The sequence below is a fragment of the Benincasa hispida genome, chromosome 11 (genome assembly GCF_009727055.1).
Source record: "Benincasa hispida cultivar B227 chromosome 11, ASM972705v1, whole genome shotgun sequence".
NCBI classification, from domain to species: domain Eukaryota; kingdom Viridiplantae; phylum Streptophyta; class Magnoliopsida; order Cucurbitales; family Cucurbitaceae; genus Benincasa; species Benincasa hispida.
This window is the reverse complement of record NC_052359.1, coordinates 73,955,940-73,970,090: the sequence shown is the minus strand read 5'-3', so window position 1 is coordinate 73,970,090 and position 14,151 is coordinate 73,955,940. Positions and strand designations below refer to the sequence as shown.

The following is a 14,151-nucleotide window of genomic DNA, read 5'->3' as shown; positions in this document are numbered from 1 at the left end:
ATTACAAACATTTTATAAATGATTATGCTAAACCATTTTGTGTATGGACATGAGCTACAGGTTGTTAAGCACTTATCCCAATTGACATACAATAATTACAAAAAACTTGGGATGTAAATTCATCAGCATTGTCAAGACGAATGGTCTTAATTGTATAATCAAGAAATTATGTTCTTAACTTAATTATTTGAGCAAGTAATCTTGCAAATCCAAGACTTCGACTTGATAATAAACATACGTGTGACCATCTACTAGATGCATCTATTAATACCATAAAATATTTAAATGGTTCACTTGGTGGGTTAATAGGTTCACATATATCACCATGAATTCGTTTTAAAAATGCAGGTGATTTAGTTCTCACTTTAGCTGATGATGGTTTAATTATTAATTTTCCTTGAGAGCAAACATCACATGATAATTCATTAGAATGAAGAATCTTCTGGCTCTTCATTGGGTGTCCACTTGAATTCTCAATAATTCTTCTCATCATTATAGACCCTGGATGACCCAATCTCTTATGCCAAATAGCAAATATATCTGGATTCACGAACTTCAGGTTCATTGTTGCATATGTTTCAATTACTCGTATATGAGTATAATACAATCCAGAAGATAAAGCAGACAACTTTCCAATATATGTTTTTCATTTGAGATAATAGAAATAATATATAATATTCAACATTATTCTTACTATCATTCTCATTATGATAACCATTGCAACGTATAACTTTAAAACTTGGAAGATTTCTCTTTGATTGACTAGAGAACGATGCATTGTCAATTGTAAATTGTGTTCCTCTAGGTAAATAATATTTGATTTTTCAAAACCTTTGATCAAGTTTGCAGAACCTGATATTGTATTTACTTTTGCTTTCAGTATTGTCAATTTGGAAAAGTATTTTTTATTTGTAAATATTGTGTGTGTAGTTATACTATCTGCTAGATATAGATCTTCTTTGCTCATTTTTTAATCACCCAACATATGAAAATGATCTATGTTTCTTCATTAACAAAAAATTATTACAATAAGAAAACAACACTTAAAATATACAAAAATTACATAAAAAAAACATGAAGATAGATAAAAGAAAACAACAACATTAAGTCTAGATGTTCTCAAAGTCAAAAGAAACACCTGAGTTTCGTCAAATGTGCCAATCTTTTTTTCGGGATATTCAAAGAAGCTCACCACATCCAAAATTGTCATATAGGATGAGTCAAATATGTCATTATCCTAGTATGCAAAATTTGCTTCCACATTTTTCTTTTTTTCTTTCAGGGAGGCTTGATAGAATTCAATTAAGTGTATTGACATACGATAGGTACGTGACAAATGCCCAGTCATTTCACATCGAAAGCATCAGAAACATTTATTTTCAACACTCTTTGAACTATTATTTGTGGAGCTTTTCCTTTGTGATCACCATTTTGTGTGATTTTTCTGAAATTTGAATGATTAGAACGATCACCACGAAAATAATAATTATTTCTTCTCTGCCACGGTCATGACCACGACCTCGACCACGATTATTAACATTCACAGTATTCACTTTAGGGAATGGTTTGTTCTAGTTGGTCGAGATTCGTGGTTCTTCATCAATAACTCGTTATTGTGTTCGGACACGAGAAAACATGAAATTAGTTCAGAATATTGTTTAAAACCTTTATCTCGATATTGCTGCTACAAGAGCATATTCGAGATATGAAACGTAGAAAATGTCTTCTCTAATATATCAGCATCAGTAAATTTCTCTCCACATAACAACAATTTTGAACTGATTTTAAATAATGCAGATTTGTAATCACTTACTGATTTAAAATCTTGGGTCTTAAATGCATCTACTCATAATGAGCTTTAGGAAAGACAACTGTTTTTTATGATCATACATTTCTTTCAAATTTTTCCACAAGATACGTCGATATTTTTTTGTAAGATACTTTATTTTTAATCCCTTATAGAGATGATGACGAAGGAAAATCATAGTTTTGCTTTATCCTGACTGGATGTCATATTTCATTTTTTTAATTGTTTCTCCCAAGTTTTTAGCATCTAGGTGAATTTCGGTATCAAGCACCCATGACAAATAATTATTGTCATTAATATCAAGGGTTGCGAATTCTAATTTTGTAAAATTTGTCACGACAACACTATCACAAAATGTTGTATTTATATTAGAAATTTAATATGTACTAAATATGCAAAATAACATTTAATTTATTTATTATAATAAAGAGGAAAAAACTGACCTACTTTTAGGAACTACCTTCAGCGATGAAAGCAACATGAGCTCGTGCTGATAACGTGTTGTAAAATTAAGGAACATAACAGAGCCCAACGGATATGGAGAAAATATAATATAATTAATTAATTAATTAATATAATAAAAAATGAAATAACTAAAATTATAAAATAACTAAATTTGTGAAAATTTAATGGAAATTGAAGTAGATTTCTTACCAATGTGTATGATTTTAAAATCCACCAAATGTCACTATTTATAGGCAAAGCGACAAGTAGGATGTGGTCTTATAAGACATCAAATATGAACAATTACAAAGCACATGGGTAACATAAAAATTGACATATAGTTTTTAGGATACTAAGCAATCAACATATATTTATTTTTATAAGATTTATAATAAAAACAAAATTTAAAGAATACACCAAGTTGTCACCTGTTTTCCCCCTTAAAATAATAATACCAAAAGAAAAAAAAAAGGTTGTCACCAAGTTGTCATCTCCATCATTAAAGGATGCTATATATCTATATATACACTTTTTCTTCCCTTTTTTGAATTTCAGGGTATACATAAGAGGATCTTCAAAAATAGAAAATTAAGGAAATCATTTACATAAAATCGCAAAAATTTAATATTTTTTTATAGAAGCGGATAGAAATCTAATAGAAGTCTATGAATGATAGAAACTAATAGAAGTCTATCACTAATGGACAATAATAGAAGTCTATCCGATTCCATAAAAAAAAAATTATTATTATTATTTCTATAAATAGTTTGACATTTTTTTTCCATAAAAATTTCTCATATATATATATTTCCAGACTTGCATTTCAGACTTCAAATATTTTTCTTGAAAAGAAATAATAACCTTTCGTGTACCAAGTCTTACAAATAGTATCTATCTATTTTTAGAATTTAATTACATTTGGAGCATGATGGGATTGATTAGAAAAAAAATGTTTTTCAAAAAAATAAATTTTTTTATTTTTTTTAAAAAAAAATTAAAATACACTTTGAAAATGTTTTAAATGTTATTTTGAGTTGTTATCAACCACTTCATTTTTTTTTTCAAAATTAAATACTTGAAATATTTTGAATGATTGTGACACTCCACTTTTTTTCAAAATGACTTATTTTCAAAATTAAACAAGTTAAACCAAATACGCGTTTCAATTTATAAAATTGTAATTGATGTGGAGACACCATGTTTGGGAGTTGTCTTCTAAAAAAATAATAATAAAGGTGGCCCCAATTAAATTTTGGTTTTCTATTTTAGAAAATAATTATCAAACAAGTATATTTTTGTTTTCATTAAAAAAACAAAAGTAATCAAACATGATCTTCAAATTAAATTATTTTAGTTGAGTTATTCTTATTACTAAATCTCAAACATTAAAGGGCATAATTAAACACACTTGAGTTTCTAAAATTTGGAGAAAGGTCAATTATGTAACAAAATGTGATTAAAAAAGCATTTTGAAATGTGTTTTTAATCACTACAAACACTCTAACTATTCGTTATTTTTCTGTTGAGAAAATAAAATATAATATAATATAACATTAAATATTTCTTTTTTTTTTTCCAATGTGTGAGTAGAGGAGTTGAACCTCGAAACTTAAAGTTGATAGTACAAACTTATATCAATTAAGCTAGGCCGTGTGAGTGATTACATACTTCCTTTAAAAATACTTTATAACACAGCTGCATAGTTTTGAAATTATAACAAAAAAAAATACATTGAAAAAAACCTTGGCTGACTGTTCAAAGTTTCATCATTTTATACTTTATCTTCATTAATATGATTCAAGTAGTGCATATGGATGTATAGATATATATTTCTTTAGCCATAGGTTTAGAGGAGGATAACATCTAGGTCCACGTAATGAACTTTTAGATATAGAAAGAGTGATTTCTTTAGTTCAATCATTACGGGTGGAGAGTCAAATAATCGATTTTCGAATGATAATTGATGTCGTATCCATTAAGCTATGTTTGAATTAATGCAAAAGATGTCATCTGTAATAGCATGAAATATATTATCTCCATGAGAATGAAATGAAAAGTATCACAGTAAACAATTATATACATTTTGAACAACCATCAAAGACATCCATCAGCAGAACAACTCACTTCAGCAAGTTCAGTCATTCTGATTTCTTCTTCATATTTACTTTCTCCTCTTTCGGTTGTCGAAATAGTAACTTAAACGTCAATACTGCTACTATAGTTCCTTGAATCGGAGCAATCCAGTATACAAGAATATGTTCGATTGTTATATGTTCCCCACGAGCATACGCCCATCCCATTACCTACAAAAGAAAAAAGTTGAAAAAGATTAATCTGTTGAGTCTCCATTTGACGTCGAAAATAGACGCAAATAAAATGATATTGTTGTTTAGATGAAATGTGGTTGTCGACACTTACAGATGCAGGGTTCATACAGCCACCAGTTAAGTCGGAACCGAGAATATGAAGAGTTAACTTGGATAAACTTGAGATCCAAGTCTTCATGAAGAAATTTCCAGTGATTTTCCTCGAAAGTCCAAGTGAGATAAAGACAATGGCGAACGTTAACAATCCTTCTGTCAAAGCACCGTGATGGATGCCAACGTTCAAACGAGGTCCTCGTCCTGCTTCGGGAAACGTATAGATAATCAGCCTAACAGCGGTAATAGCTCCCATTACCTGAAGAGTGAAGTCAGAAGCATCGTCTGTTATTGTTGTTGAGATATAGAATTGGAATTGAATCATTGATATGTTTTTGAAAATACAACAAGCATGTAGATCCATGTTTAGGCTATATCTTTTCCTTTCATGTTTTTTTTCAAAGAAAAACTCGAGTATCACAAGAAAAAAAATGAAGGAATATAAAGACAATCAAAAGCTCACAAAAAGGAACCAAGAAAGGAGCCAAACTAAAAAAAAGTCTCCAGTCAAAGAGAAATGAGACCAAGCGAATAATTATAAAAGAGCCTATTAACACAGCCCTTTCTCGTTCATGTTGTCTCACAACCTCACATATAACTTTTGTAGTAAATTACATGTTTGATCTCTAAATCCAAAATCTAACAGAGCAGTCCTGAAGATTTGAGAATGGGTTTAAGATGCTTTGTTTTCAATTTTGTTTTTTATCTCAATAAAAAAGTCAAAAGTACAAAACTATGAAATTATATTAAATATTCCACATCAGCATGAAACTAATAAAACAGAAATGGTCACTTCATTACCTAACATGTCTAATAATTTTTTTATTAGCATTACTAACAATGTATTGACTTCAGAGATCAATGAGTTTTTGTCCAATTTGCATGCATCTAAGACGATTTTCACGGGACAACGATGATATTTGATTGTCAAAGTAATTCATAGAATATCAAATCTTATAATAAGTAGCCATCATGGTTTGAATACATTTTCTGACCCTTGTTCACTAGACCAACTCAGTGTCAGGATTAAAGATGCCAAATTCATTAAACACCATAAACTAGTTCATGGATAACAAAGCTCTTTCCACAAAATGCATCAGATATGTCAGAGAGACCTTCACTCTTTGTTGAAGGAGACCTTAATGAATTCTCCTATATGCGATAAAGGGAGAGTTCTGTGGTAGGTTTGGTGTTTTGTTATTTTGTGGGGAGTGTGGCTTGAGTGGAATGACAGGATTTTTAGAGAGGTTGAGAGGTCTTTGGAGGATGCGTGAGAGGAAGTATAGTTTAATGCATCTTTAAGGGCATCTGTTGCCCTTTTTTTCCCAGCTCAGTATCATTCTATTGGATTGGAGGTCTTTCTTGTAGTCGAGGACTCTTTTTGCAGGCCTATTTTTCAAGCTCTCGTATATTATTTTATTTTTCTCAATGAAAGTTTGGTTTCTTTAGACGAAGTTTACTAATAGATTTCATAAGAGAATAATTTCAGCAGTATCAATGACCAAAAGAAGGACATAGTATTACAGAACATTTTGATGAAAATAGTTCAGGTAAAACAAAACCTCCCGAACCATCCAAATCTCATCTCATTTGTGCTGGGCCTGCTGGCTTTTGGCCTAAGGCTTCAAAATCCCCAGAAAAAGAGGGCTACTGAACTTGATAGTAAAGCAAGTAAAAATCCAGTTCCAAGTCCAGCAGTCCTTTAAATGGTTTTGATGGAATTAAATAAGAGTCTGTTCCTGTAAAAATCTGATTTCAAAGGCATCTTCATGCCAGACCTTATACAAAAAAAATTTGCGTAAATTTGCTTAGACTTGGTTAGAACAAAATCAACGGGTTTTTCATGGTAAGCCCCTCCCTTGGTCTATTTGATTGGATTCAGCTCGTCTTCTTGCCTCCTCTTGGTATTCTCATTCTAAGACTTTCTCTAATTATTCTATTCAAAACATTTGTTTGAATTGAAATGATTTCATTTTCTATATTTAAATTAGTTTATATCTTTTATTTGAACTTTTATTTTCAGTTTTTATTTCATTGTATTTTGAGCCCTACACTCTTTTCATTATATCGATGAAAGGTCTTGATTTTTTTAATTAATCTTTCTTTGGAAAAAAAATGGTCCATAGTGTCAGTCCTCATGTAATACGCATCTGGCTCAAAAGTTGACTACATAAATAATTCTAACCTTCCTCTCATAGAGAATATATATATCTCTATATATCTATATATATAAAAAAATCATCTACTTTCCTAGGACACGATTGTACAGCCTATAGAACGGATCTTGTTCGAGCAATATTATAAAATACTTCTAACCTTCTAAAGTGAGAAAAATAAAGAGGGAGTGGAGGGGTGAGAACCAGATAGAAAATAGAAGAAAGAACAACAAGAAACCCCCAAAGGATGGAGATCCATAGACAAACATCTCTGGCCCCAAGGCGGAAATGGAAGTCAACCAACAATGAAGGCAAGAAAGAAGCAGCAGCATAAGCTTCTCAATAGAATAAAGGACGACCAAAATCAAAGTTGCATTGTATAAGTGGCCTCACAAAAAAAGGGCAGAAGCCATTCATGAAAGTTTCAATGCAAAGAGATAATAAAGAACGAAGAGAGAACTATCCCCAACCAACAATCCTCCCACAAAAGTGAATCACCAAACCATCCCCAGTAGAGATTGAAGAACTTCAAATTCTAGAAGAACATTAGGTCACCAAAAATTAGCCCCCAAGGATGACCACCATAACCACTTTGCAAGAATCACCTCACTCCAAACTTTCAAGTTCCATATACTTAAACACACCCAGAACAATCATAGGCAGCACAATTTCCCACCAAACCAAATGAGACTCCACGATTAAGTATCGATATATGATTAAGGGTGTGTTTGGTTTAACTTTTCAAGTGTTTAATTTTGAAAATAAATCATTTTAGAAAAAAATTGGAATGTTTGGTAATCACTCAAAATAGCTTTTGAAACACTTTTAAGGTTTATTTATAACAATTTTTATCTAAAGAGTTGGAATAAAAATGACTTTTTTGAAAAACATTTTTTCCCTAGTCAATCCAAATGGGCCCTAAATTTATCGCTTTCCATCTACTTAAGTTTTTGGTACAATTGTGATTTATCATGGTATCACAGTATGCTACTCCTATATTTGAATCCTAATGACATTCCCTCTTCAATTAATATTGATAACCATTGGATTTTGTGCAAATTTCTTAGTGTACGAGTGAGAAAGACTGTTAACATGCAAATATAAGAGCAAATTTAAAGGCTTCCCCTCTTCTTTTCCACTCCTGAGCTAACACAAAAATATTAAATTCCATACAATCACCCAAACCAAATGTAGTAGGGTAAAGCAGTTATCCTTTGAGACCAATCTGAGTTTCACACAAGCTTGGCTCAAATATGCACAGATATTAAAAAGAAAACAAAATCATGGCAATGTAAACAACCATAGTACTCAAACTAAGTTTTACAAATATACAAAATGAACGGGAAAAGAACCTGGGCAGGGATTCTGGCACCAGCAACGAAGAGAAAGCTACTGAAATCCCCAGAAAAAGCAGCAGACAATATGGTAAGAGGATTATAAGCCGCCCCTTTTGAAATTTTCACCAAGAACGCAAAGAAAAACATGTTGAGAATCGAAAAGGCAGCCTTGACAATCTCACTAATCAGATCATTTCCAAACCCCAATATCCCAAAAACAAAGATCTTAACCAAAACCCCCGACCATAACCACATAAAAGAGAGGACAAAATCCAAGACAAGCAATCGAGCCCCAGAAGACATCGTTGAAAAGGAGATCTTCTGGGGTTCTTTCCTATGTCCCGTTTCTTCACTCGGATTGATCAATTTTAAGCGCTCAAGTGTGAGGAGAAGGAAAATGGAAGGAACATCGGTGGGTATGTATGATTTTGATTGGACAGAGATTACCTTAGTAATAATGTCTGAACGACATTGGTCCTGTTGACGATGTTGTCGGATTCCAATGTGGAGGCGGTCGATCAACGTTCATTGGCCTTTGAAGGAATATTTTAAATTTTTTATATAGAAAAAGTAGGCCTTTTCGCTTAATATTTTAATACATAAAAGTAGAAGAATTGCACAATGGACCCCAATGAAAATTAACCCCAATTTTGAAAATAAATAAATTTTGGTTTTCTACTTATATCAATACCATGAGAAATTATCATTTTTAATCCTAAATGCATTTATTCCTTCTTCTTCGTTTTACAGCTACTCGATTTGGGAAAAAAATCTACGTTTTTTTTTTTGGTGTTCATCTTCTTCTTTTCTTTTGTGTTCTTCTTCCGCTTCTTCTTCTTCCGTTTTTTGTTGGTTTTGCTTTGTTGTCGTCTTCATCTTCTTCTTCTTCCCATTTTATGCGTTTTTCTTCTTTTTCTTCCATTTTTTTCTGCATTTTTCTTCTACCTCCTCATTTTTCTTCTGTATTTTTCTTTTTCTTTTTGTAGTTTTTTTCCTCTCCCTTCTTCATTCTATATTTTTTTTCACGAAGAAGAAAATTGCATTTGTATCGAACGAGAAATTAGAAGAAGTGAGAAGCTAGAGTGAGAAACGAGAGCAAGAAGCGAGAAGAAGAATCCTAACAAAGAAAAAAATTACAGTTGTGCTTTGTGGGAAACTAAAGGAAAAAGCGAGAAGCGAGAAGAAGAATCTGAACAAATTAAAAAATCGGAAAAAAAGATTGCAGTTGTGTCTGATGAGGAACTATAGGAAGGAGTGAGAATCGAGGAGAATCGAGAGTGAGAAGTGAGAGGAATAATTCAAACAAAGAAAAAAATCCAAGAAAGAATTTGTAATTATATCTGATGAGGAACTATATGAATGAGCAAGAAGCTAGAGCGAGAGAAAAGCCCTTGAGCGCGTTTTGAGGTCAAATGGGTACTTTCACATGTGACTTGAAAGAATCATTAAAGGTCGTTGAGTGGAAAACGGGATCAGACCCAAATCTCAAAATTTACAAAATTGAGAATTTTACAGCAAATATACAAAAAAAATAAAAAAAAAATAAAAAATTATACATCTAATTGATAATTATAATATGCCTAAAGAAAAATACAAAAGGAAAAATAGGTTTAGAAAACCCTTACCTTTGAAGACCGATCTTCAAATGAAAATCCTCGAACCAAAAGGAACACCATTACAATGTAACCACTGTATTCTCTGGATGAGAACCTAAGAGATATGGGCTCTAGCTATTTTAGATGAGAGAAATTGAGAGAAGAAAAGAGGAAGAGATAGGGAAGAAATCTCGTAACGTTTATATATATGTGTGTGTATTTCTCTGTGAAAACCAGAGGGAGAGGATGAAACAACCAACAACCCCCACTATCACGTTTAAGAGAGAAAGAAGGGTAGGGAGTTTCAACTCTCTCCCAAAAATGAATTTTTAAAAAATAAATAAATAAATAGAAATGATTTATTTTTAATAAATCAATTATATATATATATATATATAATATATATATATATATATATGTGACATGATAACTACCTTATCATGGAGTTTCAACTTTCTCCCATAATGAATTTTAAAAAAATAATAAATAAATAAAAATTGATTTATTTTTAATAAATCAATTATATATATATATATTAAAATATATGTTATATCAAATATAACATATAGTCTATAGTTCTATATTGTAACAAATACAATATAACCTATAGTTTTATTTTCTTATCACCAATGACTTTTAATAAAAATAACATTTATATCAAAATTTAATTATATGAATCCAATTCACATGATTAATATTTGAATCATATACAAATGTTTATTTCATCTCAAATAAACTTTATGTTATAATATATCAAATACATTATAATAATTATATCATATATAATTTGGTTAAATTAACTATATCACATGTAATTAATTTGAACAATTCAAATTAATCCAAAAATTGATTTTCATTAATTTCCGATGAGCTACAGAGGGGACCTCATGGACATGTAGCTTGAAGCTCCAACGGTACGTGAATAATTACTTAGACTCCTTTAATTAAAGTGTTCATCATCCTTTAACTATCGGGCATTCCACTAAAGACCAATAGCTTCACTTTTCGTACTACGGATATATTTTTGTGTCCATTGGATATAACTAGTCAACAGTACGATAACCCTTCACAAATTGCTCGTAAGTACAGTTGGGTCAAAATTACCGTTTTCCCCGTATAGTTATATTTAACTTCTTATGTGAAACCCGGATCTCAATTTTCCTACTTAAGCAGGTAATTAAGGGAATTAACTAAGTATAAGTTAAATTCTATGTTGAAGAGAAGAAAAATATCTAAGTGTTTGAATAAGTTTGTTGAGTAGCTTTGAGTTGAGCCTAAACTAGTAAAATCTGGTTAAGTGTATAGTAAAAAAGAAACCATGCGTTTGATGTTAAGAAACATTAACGCATGAGGCTCTAATGAGGCTAAGAGACAACCATGCGTTGAGCTTGTGAGGAATGGACACATGTTGGCCAAAGCGTTGACAAAAGGTGCTGCCCAAAGGTTGCTCATGCGTTGGGATGATAAGAGGTTGCGTGAGTGAGAGTGAAAGGGCTAGACAATGAGGCAAGGCACTGGGCGTTGAAGCATACGTGCGGACGATCACGTAGCTGCTTACAGCACTAGACGATAGCGTAAAACGATGAGCTTGGGCGCTAGACGATAAGTGTAGATGCTAGACGATGCGTTAAGCGCGAGCGCTAGGTGATAGACACAAGCACTACACGATAGGCGTGAGCGCTACACGATGGGCGTGATGCATTAGACGATGGTGTTACCACTACACGATGAGTGGCAATGAGAGATGCGCGATGAGCGACAACGAGATCGTTAGGTGATAAGCGACAGCGAAAGATCACCAGACGATGGGGCTATGCGATAGGCGCAGGGGCTAGACGATGAGCGACAGTGAGAGGGCTGGATGATAAGTGACAGTGAGAGATTACTAGGCAATAAGCTATACAATGAGTGCAAGAGCTACATGATGAACTAGATGATGGGCCAAGTGTTTATGCGTTGCTGAGGCTTACGGTACACAAGACTGATGGATTCACCTGAACAAGTGGCTAAACCGAAAAAGGGTTGAGCTTGAGTTATTAGGAGGTGGACAAATAGAGTTTCATGCAAGGAAAACTTATGCATGAGAAAGACAACTCAAACTTCATGCAAGTAGAAAGTGGCATGGAAGTAGGTGAGTGGCATGGAGAGTAGGTGGTGGCAAGGCATAGTGCAGACACTCCAAAAGTTTCTAAGTAGGAGGTTTCATGCGTTTGAGGCCTTGAGAGATGATGAAGATCAATTCCTAAAGCCTATAAATACCACCACGAAGTGTTTCTTCAGTTTATAACACAAATTCTCTTCAAGGAATATTAGGAAGAGTGTTTGAGAGCAGATTCGGAGGAAGCTATATGTTGATCAAATGGTTCCAAAAGGAGGAGGTGTTGTCGAACAGTGAGGTCTTGAAGTAGCATCAGCTTAGGACGAGAAGTTCTCCTAGACTACTCATGCGTTTTGAGTGATTTCTAAACCACCTGAAAGCTCTGAGAGTCTAGTTTTCAAGGCAGGGCTTCCAGAGAAAAATCTTAAAGGAATCAGGCTGTAGAGTGAGGAAAAGATGGAAGGGTCGAGCTCTCGGGTAAGCTTGAGCCAATCTTGATGATTTGAGGATTTCAGTCAAACCCCGAGGAGTTCAGAGCTGATATTTTAAGGTAATATTTCTGAGACATCTTAGAACATGTTTATAGGAGAAAGTGTCTCAAAATAAGGTATGAAACTATGAGTAATCTAAGCTTGTAGTTGAATCTGGAATTTAGGGTTCAAAAGGGAGCCCGAGAAAACCAAGGAACTTCTAGAGAGAAGGTTCTTAACGACCAAGGTGAGTGGTATTTTCCTTTAAGTCTTAAGCATATTTTTTAGAGTATATGTATATGTTTTTGTTGTGAATGAGTAATTAGAATGAGTATGATATTATGTGATCGAGGTGGTTAGGGGGTCAATAGACCTAGTTCTTGAGCCTGGAGCAGAACCTCACGTGATGGTTAGGGGACCGAAAGGTCTAATTCCTGAGTCTGTGGGAAAAATCTCGTATGGGATGGTCAGAGGGCCGGCGGACCTAGCTTTTGAGCCCATAAGCAGGGATTCATGTGCACATAAGGAACGCAGGAGAGTATTCGTTTATGACTAGTATCAGTTTAACTATCTACCGCATGTGTAGATAGAGTTAAGAACAGACTTATTATGATCAGTTTAACTATCTACCGTGTGTGTAGGTAGAGTAAGAACATACTCATTCAAGACTGAGGTTTGAATGTGAACCTCATAGTTGTGATATGCTTGTATTATTATGAGTTGAATTAGACTCTAGAAGTTGTTTACCACTTATTGAGCTTCTTGAAGCTCATTCTTTTCTTTCATGTTTTTCTTCCAAGTAGCGAAAGGTGAGGAGTTCCAGGGTGCTGCTAAGGTCAAGATCTGTCACAACCACAATCACACTTCCGATTTTAAAGTTGTTGATGTAAACTCTGTAGGTAACTTAAGGGAGTTGTATAAATGTTATACTGTTTGTAATAAAATAAGTTTAGTCAAATGGTTTTTGTTTATAACCTTGGCTTGAAGTTAATGAGTATAAAGAGTTTCATATGGCTAGTAGGTATCCCAAAAGGGTGGCATCTGTGGTCCTCCTTCCCCTTGGGGTCAGAAGGCGGGCTTGGGGCGGGGTGTGACACCTTAAGTACCACTGATCCCTCCAATGAACAATAAATCATAGTTCAACTATGACCAAACCCCTCTCGAGCCAGAAGAGGGTGTGACATCACATTGTTCAAACCTTGAAATCAGCCCTTAAGGGAGCAATTTATCTACTTACCCCGATGGTGATGTTGGGGAAGGAGTGAATTTTTTATTGTGTAGCTATGTTTCTAACTCCCCAATCAGATGAATACCCAAAATGGTAGACTTGTTGAGTTAATGATCTGGCCACTCTCACCCATACAAGTCAAAGAACTGCCTTCATAGGCAAGAGTTCACAACTCACCCAAGATTTAGGTCATGTTACCTATGTCATCCTGATGAAATCTAAGTCTATATCATGAACAGTGTTATATAACAAGACCATTATATCTGTTACTAATTAAACTTTTCTTTGAACTAACAATAGAATTTTTGTGTGAATAATTACTAATTCAATCTTACTTGAACCAAAATTTGACCATTATATTTGTTGTAAATGACATTATGCCAAAAACCTATATAAAGGACAAACGTCTAAAAATTAAACAGATAGAAAATTTATCTAATTGTACTCTAAGATTTTTCTTGATTAATAAATTGATTAGCTCCTGATTGCACAATGGATGTAAGTCAATTTCAGACCGAATAACTTAAATCTTCTTCTTCTTCTTCTTACCTTTGATCTTTGTTATTGGAATTGTTCATCTGAGTTAAATTTTCTCG

The 14,151-nt window shown here is 33.2% G+C and overlaps 1 protein-coding gene across 1 annotated transcript; it reads right to left on the bottom strand.

The window, feature by feature from the left end:
* Positions 1 to 4,242: 4,242 nt before the first annotated feature.
* Positions 4,243 to 8,683, bottom strand: LOC120089733 (probable aquaporin SIP2-1). The gene is made up of 3 exons (XM_039047105.1): positions 8,180 to 8,683; positions 4,670 to 4,930; positions 4,243 to 4,554 (listed from the first exon to the last, which is right to left on the bottom strand). The coding sequence occupies exons 1-3, from the start codon at positions 8,465 to 8,467 to the stop codon at positions 4,390 to 4,392; spliced, it is 714 nt and encodes a 237-aa protein (XP_038903033.1). The 5' UTR covers positions 8,468 to 8,683; the 3' UTR covers positions 4,243 to 4,389.
* Positions 8,684 to 14,151: the final 5,468 nt, after the last annotated feature.

Excerpts from the sequence above, each read along its gene's own strand:
- LOC120089733 (XM_039047105.1), bottom strand. The coding sequence starts at position 8,467 with ATGTCTTCTGGGGCTCGATTGCTTGTCTTGGATTTTGTCCTCTCTTTT. Across the intron at positions 4,931-8,179 it reads GTGCCAGAATCCCTGCCCAG|GTAATGGGAGCTATTACCGC; the intron begins GTTCTTTTCCCG and ends TTCACTCTTCAG. Across the intron at positions 4,555-4,669 it reads GCTGTATGAACCCTGCATCT|GTAATGGGATGGGCGTATGC; the intron begins GTAAGTGTCGAC and ends TTTCTTTTGTAG.